This window comes from Trachemys scripta, chromosome 8 (assembly GCF_013100865.1).
Source record: "Trachemys scripta elegans isolate TJP31775 chromosome 8, CAS_Tse_1.0, whole genome shotgun sequence".
Taxonomy (NCBI): domain Eukaryota; kingdom Metazoa; phylum Chordata; order Testudines; family Emydidae; genus Trachemys; species Trachemys scripta.
This window is the reverse complement of record NC_048305.1, coordinates 99,528,347-99,548,739: the sequence shown is the minus strand read 5'-3', so window position 1 is coordinate 99,548,739 and position 20,393 is coordinate 99,528,347. Positions and strand designations below refer to the sequence as shown.

The 20,393-nt window shown below is 45.8% G+C and overlaps 1 protein-coding gene across 2 annotated transcripts in view; it reads right to left on the bottom strand.

The window, feature by feature from the left end:
• Window positions 1–20,393, bottom strand: part of FAF1 (Fas associated factor 1) — a 320,478-nt gene that overhangs the window by 111,871 nt on the left and 188,214 nt on the right. For both annotated transcript variants that reach the window (XM_034778048.1, XM_034778049.1), the window contains one exon: window positions 1,487–1,582. In XM_034778048.1, the coding sequence (XP_034633939.1) occupies window positions 1,487–1,582 (96 nt within the window). The remainder of the gene's footprint in view (window positions 1–1,486; window positions 1,583–20,393) is intronic.

Here is a 20,393-nt window from a genome sequence, read left to right as displayed (position 1 = left end):
TTCTTTGGGGGACTCTCTTTGTGGCGATGACTGTGACCGATGTTTGGTCGCCTTCTTAGATGCAGGTTCCTTAGACATGGTTTGTGTGGAGCCCTTGTCTGAGGCTGCTGCTGGAGAACATTGGCCAGGAGGAGTCCTGGACTCTGGGTCGGAGGCTGGCCTGAGGGATTTCTCCATCATTAATAATTTTAGTTTGAGGTCCCTCGCTTTCAGTGTCCTGACAGATAATTTCTTATAATGTGGACACTTCTGTGGTATACGGGTTTCCCAAAACCAGCGTATGCACTGAGCGTGACCATCCAATACAGGAATAGATAGCCTGCAGGTCAGGAAACGTTTAAAGCCGGGGAACCAGGCATGCCTGAGGAGGTCCAGATCTATAGAAATGGTTGTAGTTAGATCACCATCAGCGGTAGAGAAGGAACTGAGGGATGCTTGGCTGTGCACGCTAAGTGGCAACTCGGAGCAGCGCGAAATGGCTACTGCGCATGCGTGGCCAACTGGGGCACTGCTACTACAAATCTCCGATTACAAGCGCCAAGTCACCTAAAGTGGAGCTCCCACAGGGACACTCCTCGAAGAAGAACCCACTATTTTCAATTACCTCAACTGTGCAAGTCACATAAATTTAATACCTTAGATTCATAAAACATTTTAGGAAATCAGACTTCAGCTTTTTTCAATAAGATTGTATAGGTGTAACACAGGACAAGATTTAGCCTTAGCTTGCTTCAGCAGCACATATACTAAAATTGAACTTAGTTAACAATTCTGTTGCTGATGTTTAAACCAGACCAATCCAGTTCACTTTCCCATATCTATTTTGTCTCTCTAGCCAGCAGATTACCATAGTATTTAGGTACTGGCTAACTCAGCTGTAGCCTAGGAGGGAACCTAGGCTAATACAGTTTTAAGAGTGATAGCCTGCATCTTGACAGTGGTTTATAACTACAGTAAACCAGCTCGACTGTGCTAATAAGATTGAAACACACCCTCTTTTTGCCCATCAAGCCAGGGCTTAAGGTGCTAGAGCACTTTACATAAAATGGTTGGAAAAAATTGTTTAAAATGGCAAGATGCCTATTTTAAATTCAACTTGAGGCGAAAGGCAAGCAGGGAAAATTTCAGCCCAAATAGTCTCTGAAAGCTGAAGCTTATTAGGGAATACATCAGGCAACTTTAACTACAGGCGTCACTAACAGTACTAGCTATAAGGATTCAAAAGTTATATACATTTTACTTTTTAGTTTTCTTTTGATTATTTTTAATAGTACTTCACTATGACTCCCTTGCTTTGGTTCTTCCCTCATTTCCATTAGCTCCACTTTTTCTTTCTTTCTACTGAATATCTTGTACAAGCATTGTAGAGTGATTCATTTTATGTGTCCACAGTAGTCAACACTAGAGGAGAAAATGACCAGTGCAGAACAGGCTTCTGGCCATTCCCTCCTCGAGTATATTTGTAAAGCTGACAGATTTTTCTTACCTCCTCTGACTGTTCTCTGGTTTGTGCAGGTGAAGATCTTCTTCCTACGGTAAGTCGATGGCAAGGATAAGTGAGGCCCGATGCAGCTAGAGTCATCTGCAACAAAGCAGCAATTATTTATTAATTTAATTGTCTCGTTTCAGAATATTTTTGCTTTTTGGGTTAAAAACTGCACTGCAGAAGTCTGAATGAATTATACCAAGATAAAGACTGAAAAATAAAAATAATTCATCACATGAAAATTATTTAGAAAGAAAAGCAACTACCATTGTACAGTTACTGTTAATAGGCTTATATTGCAACATCCTCTCTTATGTGAAGAGCCTCAATAACTCATTCTCAGCTGGACATACAAGACTGCAAGCTCTCTCCGCCTTAGGTTTCTCTACAACTATGCTAAGTCATCAATAGAAAACTTGCCAACAGAAGACGAAATGCGGTAGCAGAGGCTGCCTGAAAACAACTGGCTGCTGTTTCTTTCAACAGCTGCCACAGCAACACATAGATGAGCTATGAGAATTATGATGTTCTGAACCCTATAAACTCTGTACATATTTCACATAAGAAGAGTAATACAGGAGATGTGATAATTGTTTGCACTGGCATTTCAGCTTTTTGCTAAGATACTAGGATCACGGTTGTTAGAGACCATGGCATACTGGCTTGAGTTTGTTTCCATGCTGAGAATTTTTCCATATTAAGAGGGGTTAATAGATCAAATTATAAAACTAGTTACCAAGTGGAGCTCAGGTATGATAAAATGCATGTAATTCATGTTTCCTCCCTAATTAAATAAGTAAACAGCAAACTAAAGACAAGTTAAGGTACTGAGGGATTAATTAAAAACACTATTTAAATCACTTCAAAATACAGAGTTTCATGTAAGAAGACATTAAAGAAATACCATAATCCAAATGTTACAAATATATTTTAAAAAAATCAATTTGTTAACGTGGAATCTCTCTGTATAAAGTTTAATCAGCACTAATACTGAAGACATATGTTATGCCTCCCATTTAAACATCTACACCCAGGAACTCAGCTATGCTGGTGAACTTGCAGTCAGTGTAGGAAGAATATCTATTAATCAATCCTAAGGGAAAATAAGAGGTATCTTTTAGCTATCATCATATGCCTACATTTAAAATGAATGAAACAGTAACAGTAAAGACATAGCAATTGCCTGAAAGACATGATGGTTAAATATCCACTAATACGAGGGAATAATACGAGAGGATCCAATTCTGTACCTTCCTCCGAGAACAGACTCATTAATTTCAGTGTGAATTAAAGTACTAAACAACGTAAGTACATAAACATATACAGTCTCTCATAGTACAAAGCACCATAGACTCACATCACAATGAACAGTAAACACAGCATGCAGGAGTCATTGGCCAGCAATCTTCCTCAACATTTTGCAAACCTTCACACAGCCTTGAAAAGTGTACCACATTGCATCCCATACTGTCAGCCACATTGTTGAACCACCCTCACTGAGGGTGCCCCATGCCCTGGCACCAATCCCTGCAAAACTTGCTTTGGTGATCTTCCTCTGCTAATCCAACCCACAGGTTCCACAAACTCAAGTTTTCTTTGTCTGACTAAACTGATATCAGGTATCACGCCAGTTATGCTTTAAATTTGGGCGATAACTTACCTCATCATTTGTCATGTGAGAAGTATAGTTACTGCGCAGCAATCACCATTTCAATGTCAAGGCAGAAAGCCTCTTAATGTCCGGTTTCCATAGCATCCATGTCTCACACACATATAGCAAGATGCTGAAGACAAGAGACTGCAGCGATTTCATTTTAGCCAACTGAAAGTGGTCCCAAGTCCAATTCTAGGTTGGCTCTCTAAGAGAAGTTTAGCATCCATTATAGTCACAGTACCCAGGTATTTAAATTATTCAATGCACTGCTAAGAAAATAGGACATTTAGAGGGAAGATTTTCCCTTAGCACCGTCCGTAGGGTCGGCCCGGGCGCCCCCTGGAGTGGCGCCTCCATGGTGCCCTATATAGGGGTCCGCCGACCCTCCACCGCCTCAGTTCCTTCTTGCCGGCACTCCAACAGAGGGGCAGGAGGGTGGGTATTGGAATGGACATGAACAACACATCTCGAAGAACAACAGTTACGAGAAGCTGAGTAATCATTTTTTCTTCTTCGAGTGACTGTTCATGTCCATTCCAAGCAGGTGACTCACAAGCCTGAGTTTAGGCCATGGGGTCAGAGTTCACTGCAGATTGAAGCACTGTGCGGCCAAAAGCTGTATCGTCTCTGACCTGATGCGTGATGGCATAGTGCGATGTGAATGTATGGATTGAAGACCACATGGCAACTCTGCATATTTCCTGAGCCAGGAAAGCCACAGAAGAGGCCTGTGCCCTTGTGGAGTGGGCTGTGATGAGACGGGGAGCCCCTTCATCCTGTTGGCCACAGCTACGAAGAGTTGGACTGATTTCCTGAATGGTTTGGTTCTTTCAATATAGAACACCAGGGCTCTGCGAACGTCCAGGGAATGCAGCCCACGCTCCCTGCTGAAAGAGTGTGGCTTAGGATAGAACACAGGGAGAAAAATGTCCTGTCCCATGTGGAACTGGGAGACCACCTTAGGAAGGAACGCTGCATGTGGCCTGAGTTGGACCTTGTCCTTGTGAAAGACAGCGAAGGGAGGCTCGGACATCAGGGCTCTGAATTCCGATACCCACGAGGAATGCGACCTTATAAGAGAGATACAAAACTGAGCATGTAGCTAGAGGCTCAAAGGGGGGCCCCGTGAGGGCAAAGAGGACCAAATTAAGGTCCCAGGCCGGGACAGGTTGTCACATATGCAGGAAGAGTCTATCCAGGCCCTTGAGGAAGTGACTAACCAGTGGGTTTGCAAAGACTGAAACACAGTCAGCTCCTGGGTGGAACGCAGAGATGGCAGCCAGGTGGACCCGAACCAAGGAGCGGGAGAGTCCCTGCTGTTTCAGATGAAGTAGGTAGTCTAGTATGAGTGGGATCGGGGACAGCAACGGAGCCTGCCCCTGCTGTTCTGCCCAGATGGAAAACCGTTTCCACTTGGCCATTTATGTGGCCCTGGTGGAGGGTTTCCTGCTACCAAGGTGGACTTGCCTAACCTACTGTGAGCATAGCATTTCTACCGGGTTCAGCCATGGAGCATCCAGGCTGGGAGGGGAGCGACTCCAGATTCGGGTGCCGGAGGCAGCCTCGATCCTGTGTGATCAGGTCCGGGAGCAGAGGTAACGCGAAGGGCGCCTGTACGGACATCTGCAGCAGCGACGTGAACCAATGCTGGCGCGGCCACGCCGGCGCTATCAGTATGACTCGAGCGCAATCCCTGCAAATCTTGAGGAGTACTCTGTGGACCATCGGGATCGGGGGGAAGGCATAGAGCAGGCCACCTTCCCACGAGAGGAGGAAGGCATCTGTGAGCGACCCTGGACTGCGCCCCATGAAGGAGCAGAACCGTTGACACTTCCTGTTGACCCGCGAGGGAAACAGATCTATCTGGGGATAGCCTGAGAGACGGAAGATTGAGTGTACCACATCCCGGTGGAGGAACCATGCGTGACCGTGGAACGAGCAGCTGAGGGTGTCCGCTAGGCCGTTCTGCACCCCTGGGAGGTAGGATGCCATCAGGTGAATTGCATTCTGCATGCAAAAGTCCCATAACGCTAGGGCTTCCCGGCATAGGGGAGAGGAGCGTGCATCCCCATTTGTTGATATAGAACATCGTCAAGGTATTGTCCATGAGGACTGCAACACACCTGCCTGCCAAGCGGGATTTGAAAGTCTGGCAGGCAAGGCACATCGCCCGCAGTTCCCTGACTTTGATGTACAAGGAGAGGTCCTCCGAGGACCAAAGGTCCTGGGTCCTGAGGTTCCCCAGATGCACCCCCCACCCCAGATACAATGCGTCTGTTACCAAGGATAGGGATGGCTGAGGGCTGGCGAAGGGTACTCCTGTACAGACCTTCCTCGGGTTGAGCCACCACTGTAGGGAGTCTAGCGCCGCTCGGGGAAACGTCACCACAGAGTCCAGCGTGTCCCTGGCTCGTCGGTACACAGTTGCTAACCAAGACTGGAGAGGGCGCAGCCTGAGCCTGGTGCGATTCACCATATAGATGCATGCGGCCATATGCCCCAGCAACTTGAGGCAGCTCCTTGCTGTAGTGGTCGGAAAATGCCGGAGACCGAGAATGATGTCAGACATATGACAAAACCTGAACTCTGGGAGGTACGCTCTGGCTTGAGTTGAGTCCAGGACTGCCCCTATGAACTCTATCCGCTGGACAGGGGATAGGGTAGACTTGGCCTCGTTTAGCAGGAGGCCGAGCTCTAGGAAGGTTTGTCTGTTAAGGACCACCTGAGCCTCCACCTGTACCTTGGAGTGGCCCTTGATGAGCCAATCATCCAGGTAGGGGAACACCTGAATTTGGTGCTTGTGCAGGGAAGCTGCTATGACTGCCATGCACTTTGTGAAGACTCTCGGGGCAAACTGTAGGTGGGTGTTGCCCACCACGAATCTGAGGTAACGTCTGTGTTGAGGTATTATCACGATATGAAAATACGCATCCTTCAAGTCGAGGGCGGCGTACCAGTCTCCTGGATCCATGGAGGAAATGATCAAGGACAGTGAGGCCATGCGGAATTTGAGTTTCTTCACAAACTTGTTCAGACACTGCAAGTCCAGAATGGGTCCGAGGCCCCCTTTTGCCTTTGGTATTAGGAAAGACCGGGAGTAGAACTCCCTGCCCCTGAGTTCCTGCGGAACTTCCTCCATGGCCCCTCCAGCGAGGAGGAACTGCACTTCCTGAATTGGAAGTTGCTTGTGAGAGGGATCCTTGAAGAGGGACAGGGAGGGGGGATGGTGGGGCAGGAGGGAGAAAAACTGGATAGAATATCCCCTCTCTACCGTGCAGAGCACTCAGCGGTCCAACGTGATTCGGGACCTGGCACGGTAGAAGGGGGACAGACGGGATGAAAAGGTAAGGTTGGTAGGATCCAGAGTTCTGACTGGTAGGTCGTCCTTGACCACACCATCAAATTTGGGGTGTAGGCCCTGACGGAGGCCGCGGTTGGCCTGAAGATTGTCCCGTGGACGGGTGTTGTCTCCTTCTGCCATTCCTACTCCGCCTGCACGAGGCCTCTGGGCAGTTCTGTGGCTGGTACAGCCGCGGGGCTGGCTGCGGCCTGAATTGTCTGCACTGGGTGGCCGGAGTGTGCAGGCCAAGCGAGCGTAACGTAGCCCTTGAGTCCTTTAGGCTATGGAGCCGCTTGTCCGTTTTTTTCAGAAAACAGTGTGGGCCCTTCAAAGGGAAGGTCTTGGATGGTCTGCTGGACCTCATGGGGAAGGCCGGAGACCTGAAGACAGGACCCCCGCCACATCACCAGACCGATGGTTAGTGTGCGGGAGGCTGCATCCGTCGCATCCAGGGCAGCTTGGAAGGATGTACGCGATATCAACTTCCCCTCCTCCACCAGAGTGGAGAATTCCATTCGCGAGTCCTGGGGAAGGAGTTCAGCGAACTTGGACAAGGCCGAGCAGGTGTTGTGTCCATACCGGCTCATTATAACCTGTCGGTTGGCTATGCGCAGTTGCAGACCCCACATTGAGTAGACCTTCCTAGCAAAGAGGTCTAGCTTCTTGGCGTCCCTGTTCTTTGGTGTAGACCCTTGAAACCCCTGACACTCCCTTTGGTTGGCCGCATCCACAACCAGAGAGTCCGGGGGAGGGTGAGCATACAGGTGCTCATGGCCCTTGGAGGGTACAAAGTAGCGCCTCTCCGTTTTTTTGGCCCTAGGGGCCAGAGAGGCTGGGGTCTGCCAAAGGGTGCGGGACGTGTCAGCTATTGTCTTAATCAGCAGTAGGGCAACCCTAGATGGGCCCAACGGAGTCAGAATGTCCACTACTGGGTCCACATCCACCTCGACCTCCTCAGCCTGAATAGCCAGGCTCTGGGCGGCTCGTTTGAGCAGTTGTTGAAGCACCTGGTTGTCCCCCAGAGCCAGTGCCGCTGAAGTCCCCGCAACCGCTTCATCCGGCGAGGAAGAGGAGGAAATCACTTGCAGGGGACCTTCCTCGCTGCCCTCAGCTCCTGCAGGGTCCCATGGCACACGGTACTCAGGTTGCGTGGCCAGTGCAGATGTAGGAGGCGGCACCGTGACTGGTACCGCGACTGGTACCAGGGTCAATGCCAAACGACGAGGCGTGCTGGGCAGTGCCTGCAGCATCGAAGGCATGGCCCCCATCGGTGCCGGATCCTGTTGAGAAGGTGGCACACCCCTCTTGGACGGCGGTGCCGCTGGTGGAGGCATTTGCGCCGGAGCCACTGAAGTTGAAGAGACTGACGCGGACCTGGATGGTGGACTGTGCACCTACCACTGGGTCTGATGATAAGCCCAGGGGTCCAGAACAGCCACTGGGAGGGCGGCTGCCATTGCTGCTGCCACTGCGCCGGGAAGATCGCTGACTTCTCTGTGAAGCCGATCTCCTGCTCCTTGATCTACTGGAGCAGTAGGATTCCACCTCCGACTTCGAGGTTTCCGAATAAGACGACCAAGGAGGGGCAGTACCCATTGTCACCGGCAAGCGGTGCCGCGAAGCTGGGGAACGGGGCGGTCGCTCTCTCTGCGCCGGTGCTGCCAGAGTGGCACGGGACAGGGACTGTGGTCTCATCATGGCCGGCTTGCCTCTCGATTGGATTGGGGGTCGGACAGTCCCTGGCGGCTCTTCCCTCTGGTGCGGGGAGGCCAGGAGGCTTAACAAGTCTGAGACTGCCTTGAACACCTCTGGCGTTGATGGGGGGGCGCACATCCTTGATGGGAGGCACACCGATCCGGACTCGACTGTACCCTCACAGGGGCAGGAGTCAACGGAAGCTTGGGAGGAGGCGCCTGTGGCGCGGCTTGTCCCATCATACTTGTGGATGCCACCGGCCTTTTAGGGTCCTGGTGGGGTGATCGGCCCCTCACCAGCCTCTTCTGTTTCGTGGGCACCGGAGATGGAGATCGGTGCTGCATAGAGGCCGATTTCCTATGTCCTGAGTCTCTTCGGTGCCGGGACTTCGAGTTCTTAGACTGGGCCTCCCCTCTTGCTAACGGTGCCGGAGCGCTGCGCACCGAGGAGGAGGCACTAGGCGCCAGGTTGGTAGGTTCGGGGTCCGAGAGTGGCCGTAAGGCTGCCTCCATCAGGAGTACTTTAAGTCTCTGCTCTCTGTCCTTGAGAGTCCTAGGACGGAACCCTTTGCAGATGTGGCACCGGTCTCTTTGGTGGTTCTCTCCGAGGCACCTCAAGCAGGAAGAGTGCCGGTCACTCTTCGGCATAAACTTCCCGCAGTCCGCACAGAGTTTAAACCCTGGGGACCCGGTCATGCCCCGGGGGGGACAAGGATGAAGTTGGGGGGAAACCCCCAACAGCCACTAACTTACAACTAACACTAACTCTAAGACTATGAGAAACAGAACTATATACACGAATAGAGACACTGCTAGGCTTGCTGCGAGAGCGAGCAAAGTTCCAGCTAGCCGTCACTGGCGGTAAGAAGGAACTGAGGGGGTGGAGGGTCGGCGGGCCCCTATATAGGCGCTATGGAGGTGCCACTTTAGGGGGCGCCGGGGACGACCCTGCGGATGCTGCTTAGGGAAAATCTTCCGGCTGGAATGTTCATGGCGCGCACACACCTGCTTGGAATGGACATGAACAATCACTCGAAGAAGAAACACGACTAATTTAAAAAAAATGTAAAAAAAATTCAGCACTTTGAAATAAATTTTGAATTTTTTTTTTAAAAACACCTATGAAGAAGTTTAATTTTCACCCCATTAATATGTAGCCAAATAGTTATGTCCGCTATATTTAACTACAAATGATTGGGCTTGATACAGGAATTACTGGGTGACATTTAATTACATGTCATGCAGGAATGTCAGAATACATTATTAGGATGATTCTTTCTGGTCTTAAAATCTATGAAATCATCCAAAGGTTTTCAATCATTTTCTGGGCAGTTTGAACAGATCTGAAATTATCATACTAGGTTTTGTATGGCAACAATTTCAACCTCTGTAGAATATGACTGTGGCAAAAGCTTTGGTTCTCTACCAGCATTATTGATTCATATCAGGATGCTTCTAGATATGTAGCTTGCTACGATTCCTCTACAGAGTGATTACAGGATAGAAAAAATGGTTGCCATATCCTACAAAACACAATTACTATTTTGTTCTTTGTTTTCTTGGCCATGGGGTGATTTAAATTATATTTCTCTCTCTCTCTCTCTCTCACACACACACACACACACACACACACACACACACACACACACACACACACCCTCCCTAATTATATTGTAAAATCTTTAAGGATGATGTACATTTGATCTATCTTTAACCAAAAGCCAAAAATAAATCATAAGGCTGAGATTTCATTTACTGTAGTGAGTACACTGGAAATGCCCTATTTATTTTTTTCCACCATGCAAGCTGCTTTTATCACTTATGCGCTAGAGCTCACAAAGCTTTAATTTGCTGCAGGTTGAAGCAAGCTGATTAAGTACGCTAGTTACCAAGTGAATGCTACCTGCCTGGACTAGCCTACTGTCACATTCTTGTAGCAGGGTTAAATAGCAGTTTAGTCACATTTAGAAAAACAACAACAACATATACAGTCAAAAAGGATGTGACTAATAATAGTCCGGAACAAATGAAATATTAAAACAGGCATACAGGTCAAGCTCAATTATCTATGAAACTCTTGTGTCAACAGCACAAGAATGGCATTCTCCATTGTAATACTGGCATTGCCATTTTACATCTCACCTTGCATTCAGTACATTTATGAGATTTAAAAACAAACAGCTGATGGCCACAAATTCTGAAACTTTGCCTAAGCTACCAAACTTGAAACATTATACAAAAACAATGATTAACTTGGATATGTGCTCTCACAAAAAGCAAGACCAAAAAATTAAGCCTTCCACAACACTAACCTCCCTCAAGAACTGAAGCACAAAATGGTTCTCTTTTAGAAGGTCCCTACAACACAAGTATTAAATACTCTGTTTTGTATTCTCTATGTAAAGAGTCAATCAAAGTCATAAGTTCAAGCACACAGTTCCTATACCTTTCTCCATACTTAGCCTACATGGCTGTTTGTCTATCCTGCTTCTTATTTGCAACCCCTCTATCCGAGTGCCTCTCAGAAAAAAAGCTAAAGCAAGAAAGAGTCCCACAGCAGAGTAGCTTTCACCCTCCCCTGCAGGGGGTTGTGGGAATGTTTTTTCTTTTCAAATGTGTGTGAGAGAATTTTTCTCCCCACTTCTACTTTTTCTGAGTAGCTCCCGCTGTGCAAAAGCTAGGCTGAAGAGGCAAGTTGCATTTCATACTGAAAGTCATCCATGAGCATTCTCACTTCCTCTGGGAGTTAAATAATCTTGATCCAGTTGCCAAGACAGCTCTTTCCTTTGCTCTCAAGAGCAGGACTCTTGCCTTAGACAGTTTAATCTTTGCTGTGGAAATTGTCAAAGGAAATCATCGTTTCCAATATTTTACATAACTTGGTCTAATGCTTTGGATGGCCTTAAAGATAAGAGCTACTACTTTGAATGAGGAGCCAATGTAGTGAGTGGAGCATTAGGGTGATGCGTCTCAGCAGCCAATGCTGCACAGAAGTCAGACTATTATATTTTGGACAAGTTGGAGCTTTTTTAAGGGGAATGCACTCATCCCCACGTACAGTGAGGTACAGTAGTTCAGCCTGGAAGTCACAAAGGCATAATCACTGTATCCAAGTCATCTTCCCACATGAAAGGAAACAACTTTCTTGCCAGCCCCAGATTGAAGGTGGTATTTTCAGCTGTAGCTAGTTGAGTGCCCAAGAGGATTCTCAAATTATGAACCAAGATGACTATTGGAGAGCATCTTGAGAGTGGGAGATGCTATGGTGGTCACTAACTTTTCAAAATGTTGCCCTTTTCCCTACCAGCATTACCACTCTCTTGCTCAGATACAGTTTCAGCCACTTGCCTTTCATGCACCTGCCAATCTCAGCCAGTCACTAAGAGAGCTGGAGATAATGCTATCAGCATTAGGAATGAGATATAGAACTGGCTATTGTCCATGTATAGTTTTACATATTATGTATAAAAACGGTTCCCTTGAGGCACCAACCAAGATTGGGGCCCTGTTGTGCTAGGCATTGCACACGCAAACGGTGAGAGACTGCCCGTGCCTGAAGTTCTTACAGTCTAAACAGACAACAGGTGCAAAGCGAAACAGTCAGAGAAGTGAAGCGACTTGCCCAAACTCACACAGCAGATCAATGAACAGCACCCAGGTCTCCTGACTCCAAGTCCAGTGCCATATACATCACACCATACTGCTTCACTTGAGACCCAGAAGTGTTACAGTTTCCCCATGTGGCTTTATATAGATGTTGAACAGGATGGGTGATAGAACAGAGACTTGAAGGACTCCACAGGCAAGAGCTGTGGCAGGAGAAGACAACTGACGGGACAACATCCTAATGTCTTGCATAACTTCAACCTGCCAGTTAATATGCAACAGTCAATGCTATGCTCAGGCACTAATAGAGCTCAGAGCTGATGTATTATTTTATTGTTAAAAGAAATAATTATACACACAAATGTTTGAAATTTAGAGACAAAAGTGAACCAAATGTTCACCCATACTTTCAAAATTTAGGGCACCAAATACATTTTCAAATGCTAGGTACAACACTACTTCTAACTGCCAGCCCCACAACCTTACCCTGGGATCTAAAAATCAAGCTGCACTTGTTCTGGTTTGTGCATAGTAAGAGATTCTCCAAGCCACTTGTCTGGAGTCACCCAGGAAAGAGGGGAAGGATGGTCCAGTGGTCAGGGAATTAGCCAAGGACTTGGGAGATTTACGTTCAATTCCCTGCTCTGCTGCAGACTTCCTGGGTGACCTTGGGCAAGTCACTTGAGCTCTCTGGGCCTCAGTTCCTCATCTATACAATGGGGACAACAGCATTTCTCTGATAAATACATTAAAGAACGTGAGATGCTCAGATACAATGATGATGGGGGTCATATAAATGTCCAGGGACAGAACCAAGATAATCTAATTCTTAGTGCTTTAACCAGAAGTCCATCTGTTCTTTCAGTAAGAAGGTGTTATTTTTACATAGTCATTTTGCATGGCAGAACTGTGCTTCAAGGCCATGCAAGGAGAGAGTTTGTTCAAGGTGTATTCCCGAGTATGGAGGTGGGAGGGGACACAAGCTACCTACCATAACTGTAGTTCTTCAGAATATTCAAAATTGTGGGATATGTGCGAGCTCACAGTCTTCTAACGAGCAGAGTCTGTTGGGGCCACTCATACTTCCTGTTCATGTAGGTTTCCATAAATATAAATGGAAGAGTGGCCCCCACTGCCCTTCAGTTCCTTACACTAATTCAGGGCTATTTGACCATGACTCTGAGGTGTGGGGGTGGGGTGGGGAAGAAGCATGGGTACTGTGCATGTGCAGAAGCAACACTCACTAAGAACTGCAGCTACTGATAACATCTTTCTCTTTATACATTGTGATGGCTTCTGTAAATTCCCACATGTGGGTGTTTAATAAGCACAAAGGTGAATTAAGGAGTTCTATTTGAACACAGACCACAGAACTGGTCTCCAAAAGCGAGCATCAGTTCTGCCAGCTGTGTCAAGAAAGCATTAGTTAAAACATGATTGCAGATTTCTTCTCCCAAGCTGGACCTCAGATTTGGAAGTCAATCTGAGGGAGAAAATACTGCTTACAAGAAAATACAGAGCTTCTAGCCTGCAAAATTCTCTGATGAAAACAGCGCAAAGGCATGCTATGGTAGCTGCCTTAGGCCTAGCAGAATGTACTCTGATATCCAGATGGCCAGGTTCATAACAATCACAATTGCTCTGATCTATTTGGACAATCTTTGAGCTGTGCTAGTCTGGGCCCTGATCTTACCCCATGTATTACAACTTTAGCATAGATTGGTCCTATCAGGACATAAGTCTTTCTAGACATCCAAAGAATGGAGCCTGATCTCCCTTGATCTGGATGAAACTCTGAGGGGGAAAAATATATATATATACCCACCCTCGTGAAATGATTCCAATGGAATCAAAGGTCACAGACAGAAATTTGGTGGACAAGGCAGGACCACCTTTTCCATATGGAATACAGTATAGGGAGGATTAACTACTAGACCGGTATCCTCTTACTAACTCTCAGGGCTGATGTCATAGGTGTGAGCAATGCCCTTTCCACAGAGAGATAGTCCAGAGAAAAGTCTGACAAATAGCTTGCCAGAGGCCCCATAAGCTTTATGAGAACAAGATTCCAATCATCTGTCAAAGGAAGTTCATATTTCTAGGGCAACTCAAATGAACATGTCCCACCACAGTTATAGAAGCAAAACTAATGCATGGCAATGGAGAATTCAATCTCCTTTGCCATGGCAACCACAACAAAACAATCCATAAAAATATAGGGCTGGAAGGGACCTTGAGAGGTGTTCTAGTCCAACCCACTGCACTGTGGCAGGACCAAGTAAACCTAGACCGTCCATGATAGGTATTCGTCCAACTTGTTTTTTAATGATGGGGATTTCACAACCCCCCTCCCCTTGGTAATCTATTCCAATATTTAATTATCCATATGGTGAAAAAGTTATTCCTAATATCAAACTTAAATCTAACCTTGCTGCAGAATAAGCCAATTGCTTCCTGTCCTACTTTCAGTGGACATGGAGACCAACTGATCACCTCCTCTTCATAACAGCCCTTAACATATTCGAACACTTACCAGATCGCCTCTCAGGCTTCTTCTTTTCTCAAGACTAAACATGTCCAGGTTTTTTGTTTTTGTTTTTTAAACTTTTAATGAAGCAATCTTTTCTATAAACCTGGATAGTGCAGGTTATATTGCTGCATCTGAGATCTATGGTCTCCCCCCGCATGAATTGGGGGGGGGGGGGGGGAGGGCTGGCATGGCCCCTTCCTCTGGAATGTATTCCTCCTCTGCAGTCTGAAACAGACTGAAAGTAAGTGTTGATCCACATCTCTTTTATGAGGGCTCCTGAAGAAGCAAATATTGTTGATGACAATGTTTAGTGAAAAATGGAAATTTACTTTATTTTGTGCTATTTGGTTACTCAGTAGCATATGTTATGGGGCTACTGTTTCTTTCACTTTAGCATATTTTAAAGTATTTGTTAGAGGCACCTATCCTTCTTGTTCCTTTTAATAAATTTAAGTAATTAAATAACCCTTGCAATGGAAGGTGGAAAGCTAAAGTGGCAGTCAAATACATTCTGATCAAATTCAAACAAACACAGTTTTGACTGCTGTAACAGAAAGTCCAAGTACAAGATAATTCAAGTTGAAAGTGACATAATATCATCTAGGACCCGAGTTGCTCAAATGGAGAATCTGTTCCAATTCATTAGATTAAGTTCGGTCAAAATCTCCTATGTCATTTTTGGACTTCAGCAGAAAGGCCTTGGTCAAGTGACCCCAGCAAAACAGAAGTCAAGAAGTGAACCTTAGAAACTCTGCATCTGGGTGGAGACTCAAGTACAAAGCCTGAACCAAGAGGTCAGGTAGATTGGTAAGCATGATTTGAGTCTCCAACATCAGAACCAGGATGTCAGAGATCAGAAGTGCCAACCCCTGTTACTACTGTCAATAAAATCCTGGATCTGTCTTGTCCAACTTTCCAAAAGACCTTCTGAATCAGAGGGAACACAGAGGGACTCTTGACCCCAGGCAAGGAGAATGATTCTGTCAGTGATGCTAAATCTCAATTGCCCTTGGAGCAGACACAGAAGCAATGAACATTAATTCATGGTGGCAAAGAGACCTAGTGGAAGTTTACCCCAGTTGACTTTTAAAATAAATAAAGGGTAAAAAGAAATTTGACTTACTGTTCTACAGCAGTCAGACAATATAGAAAATAATCCAATTAACTGATTATCAATTGAATAATTATCTTTACTTGTGTGGAATCTGTTCCAGCAGGAAATTGAACAGGGAAATTTTTGCAGCAGGGCTTCCCACTTAGCTAAAGGAGAAACTGGTTTCTCTGTGTGTACTAATCCTAGCTGAAATAGATACGCAACAGGTAGGTAACACAAAATATACACATTACTATATTCAATTTCCTTTGTGTGACTAATTCCCAGCCTAACTCAAGCCCAGACTGTGGCTAGCCTCTGCAGGACCATGCAAGAGAAGGCAAACATTCAATGAGCTGCCCTGCAGTTCCAGCAGCTTTAAAAGGAGGTGGGGTGAGGCTACAACCCCATCATCCCCACTGCAATGGACAGCAAAGTGGGACAGGTATGTCAGAAGGGGCACAAAAGAACCTCTCCAAGAGTGGTGTAAGCTGTTGTGATGGTGTGTGCTGCCTGGCACAGTTCATTCTGCATAATCCAGCTGCAGTGCAGTCCCCCTAGTGTTCTTCAGTGTGCAAAGGGCGCAATCTAGCTTTTAAAATCCAAGGAGCTCAAACCCATTCAGATCACCAAATCCTTGATCTTTCAAACAGCCAGCCACTGTCTCTAGCTTCAGTTTCCTGTAAACCCACCATAACTGGACAAGCAAAGTGAAGCCCTTCACTCAACTCAATGGCATTTCTCTGTCAGTCTGTAACGCAATAACTTTTGAAAACTAAGTTCAATCAATTTCAAAATTTCAGGAAACATTCTAGGCATTGATGGGCATAATCTAATTGATTTTGCTGACAATCAGAAAACCTAAAAGCCTGATTTTCACCAGTGTGAGCAGTGTCCTCACTGTTGCTGAATTCGGTTAAGCCAAAACAAAACATTGGAAAAGCTAGTAAATATAAAACTTAAATTGGTAGAAAAACTTTCTTAGTTTTTAAAATGGTTTAATCTAAAAATGTTGAATATTAACAGAATTTTAAGAAATTCTTAAATATCTTTTGTATCTTGAAGGGAACAAGAGGGCAGAAAGAGGGACAGGTGTGAGAGAAACCCGTCTCCTCGGGCAGCGAGTGGACACTAAGGCCTGGTCCACACTAACCCCCCACTTCGAACTAAGATACGCAACTTCAGCTACGTGAATAACGTAGCTGAAGTCGAAGTACCTTAGTTCAAACTTACCGCAGGTCCAGACGCAGCAGGCAGACTCCCCCGTCGATGCCGTGCACTCCTCTCGCCGAGCAGGAGTACCGGCGTTGACAGCGAGCACTTCCGGGATCGATCCCAGAAGATTGACTGCTTACTGCCGGACCCGGAGGTAAGTATAGACCTACCCTTTGGATGGACATAGAGATGTGGCTGAAAAGGAGGGATGAACGGACTGACAGTCACACTGCAAAGTCAAAATAAAATCAAAACTACTCACTGGTCTCACACTGCCACTACCACCAGCCATCTCACCCCAAGAAGAAGGAGGTGCAAGAGTGGCAGAGATACATGCATTGTGTCCTCTCTCCTCCTGGAAGGACAGAATGAGTGATTCATAGCCAGTCCTATTAACACACTTGCTCTCTCACACTCAAGTAACAGCCTAGGTTGCACCAAACCACCACTCTGATGCTCCTTCCACATTTCAAACTCTCTGCAAGCCTTTTTTTTAAAAACCAGCAATCAAAAATGAAATAAAAATAAAAAATGACAGGTTACACACCACAATTAGCAGTTCTGCAATTTCACATTTGAGTTCCTACAGAACTCTTGGGTGAATACCATCTGGTCCTGGTGACTTATTACTGTATAATTTATCAATTTGTTACAATATCTTAATCGGGGACAGTTCCTCAGATTTGTCACCTAAAAAGAATGGCTCAGGTGTAAGAATTTCCCTCACATCCTCAGCTATGAAGATCGATGCAAAGATTTCATTTAGTTTCTCCACAATTAGGAGTAAAGTGTGGCCTAAGTAAGTAATGAAGCGTGTGACACTATTGCTTATTTGCCTCAACATCAGTGTGTGAGTTTGTTATACGAATAGTCTGAATATTTTACGAACCACTGCATAGAAGAGTTATTTAAGATTACCTCAGCAAAGTCAATAAGGGTAAAATTTCACACAAAGCCCAAGTAATCACATCCAAGCCCCAAATCCCACTCAACAGCTATTATTACAGTATATGGGTTAAAATAGCAGCAGCTGCATCTCTGGATCCTTACATAGGAGTTTAGAACCACTGGATACAGCACCAATGCTAAAATAACAGATTGTCAGTAGTAACCGGACTGCAATTCGACATTGACTGTGGTAACAACGGCAATGGTAGCTCAAAAGAAAACTTCAAGTCAGGTGATTTGCTCACTGAATTCAGAACTCTGTTTATTAAAGGTTGCCATAACAAATTGTGGTACATGCATGGGGATTATACCATATGTAGTTCATGCTGGGAGTCTTCCTTCAAAACTAATGATGTGATTCAACATGCTGCTGCCAAGGAACTGAAATCTACTTCAAAGAAACTCCCTGAAATGGGACCTTCACTTGGTTGAAAACATGTTACATTTAGTGACAAATTCATTTTGTCCATAGTGAACATTTTTGCCAAACTGTTTTTGCTTCTTTATATAGGTTTCGTATCACAACATGTAATTAATAACTACTCAGAAATCAAAGTGCTTATATCCAAATACCCAACAGCCAGAGGGAATAGTCATGAAGATGGTTTGCACTTGCCTAATGATTATCCCTATGAAAAGAAGATCAGATCATGGGTGGCTTTTTTCCTGAATATGTTAATCTCATTAAATAACATAAAAATATAAAACAGAGGTAGAGGGAGCTTTTTTAGGCACCTTGATGTGTTTATTTAACTTAATCTAATAATCCTATATAGGTTGTATCAACGCATTATGGTTGTGGAAATATCAGTGACATTTCAGATGTGGGAAATTATTATTGTATGAAGCTAACAGGACCCCTCCTCTGAAGACTATCATATGCAACAGAAAAACCATTCACTTTGAGATGGGAACTTCCAGTCCTAACTATTCCACTGGACCATGTGTCTGTGCTATACTACCAGTTCAGTTTAACTGTAAGCTTTTTGGGGTCGGGATCAAATTTTTCCTATGGTCCAAGTCTTCCGAGAGCATAAGAAACATAAAACTTGTTAGTCAGTTCCCTGGATTTTTGAGACTGAGGGGTAAGTAGTATGACATCTGGGAAGAAGCATTTCCATGGCTTCCAGGCTCAGCACATGCTCTATCTCCATGGTCAGGGACTTTGAAATTGTAGTGCAGGAGGGAATTCTCTGCTCCTTGGTCTGGACAGACTGTAGTTTAAGATGTCTGGGAGGCATATTCAATAAGAAGGGATCATCAGTGATGCATACATTTCAGTAGAAAAGACAAATTCAAACATGCTTTTCTTCCTTACTCCAATAAGGTGTCCTCGTGCAAGAAATCCCTTTTCCACCACCTCTCTATGTGAATTAGGATCCTGCTTTGCAAACTCCAGCCGTCAAAAAGTTACCACGCTAATTCTGCAAGATGGGCAGTTGGAAAAAAAACATTAATCTATAAATTTAGTCAGTGTAATCTGGAAGTTAGTGACTCAGTAAACATGGAATCTTACCATGGCTTAAAAAAACATTTGAACAGACACTTCTCAGCAGGGCCAGATCAGGGCACCGGCACTATAGGCTTGTGCCTGGGGACTCAGCTCCTAAAGGCACGGGATGAAGTCAGAATTTCAGCTTTCAAATTACATTGCTAGCCCTTAAAGTTAAGAAGAAAAGGCCAGAAAAAGTGCAACCGTGTAATGAAATCTGTAGCCACCAAGAGCAGAGGAAGGAAGTTGTCAAGCCCCACACCTACTACCAGTGCAGACTAAGTTCCTGCATCACTGGGGGAGGGCGGGGAGCTTGCCACGACAGTAGCTCTGTGGGCGGCACCCTGCTGCTGCTGGGGAGTAGTGGCTACTATCACCAGTCAAAGGAAGATGGAGATCTTCCTGGCTCTCCCTGGTGAACAGGGAAGAGCAAGGGCAGCCAGGAAGTGGGTGGGATGTCCCCCTGCCAGTACACTCTGTGTCATCAGGAAAGGAAGCCACACAACTATTGAAGCATCTCCCAGTAGCTAAGGGGAAATGGAGGCCCAGTTTCTGCAACTCTGGGGTAGTTGGGGTTGCTACTTCTGGCTCCCAGGGTGGCTAACAGATTTAGCACACCACACTGCTCTACCCTGACCATGCTGTTCCGGTGAGATTTCAAAACAGCTAGTTTTGCCCAAACCAGCAAAAAGTTAGCCAGCCAGGAAACCAGCCAGCACTGTACCTCTGAGAGCAAATGGGGGCTTGGAGAAAATCAGTCCCAAGCCACTGAAAAGCTGCTGCAAACCACCAAAAAGAGGAATCAAATGGAGGTAATGTAGGAAAAAATGAAACACCTTGTCTGAAGCTGAACAGAAGGGGCACTGCGCAGACACCTCAGGGGTAGTGGTGCATAAAACAACTAGTTGCTATGATACTATGCAGGCCCCTCCACTTAAGTCACTAGAGCGCTTAGGAAGAGGTTCTTTGTACAGCATCCTCGAAGCTGGGGACAGAGTCATCTTCCAGGGAGATGGGAGAGGATGACATAATGCCACATCTTGACACACATTCCACAGAGCTACTTCTTGGTCATGGTTGCAAAAGGACCATTCATCAACCCCTCCAGGATAACAATCCGCCTGGTTGCATAAGGATCTCACCCATAGAAGGGCAGACAGCTAGTGAGGGGAACACAGGATTCCCCCCCCCCCCCCGGAAGAACGATTTCTGCAAAAAAAACTTTCCGCAAGTACTGAGCAGCTCACTGAGGGAGCACTGCCTGGAATTCAGCGAGGACCTTATTCAAAAGATGCACAGACCGGATTCTGGTCTGAACAGCAAAATTTGTCATTG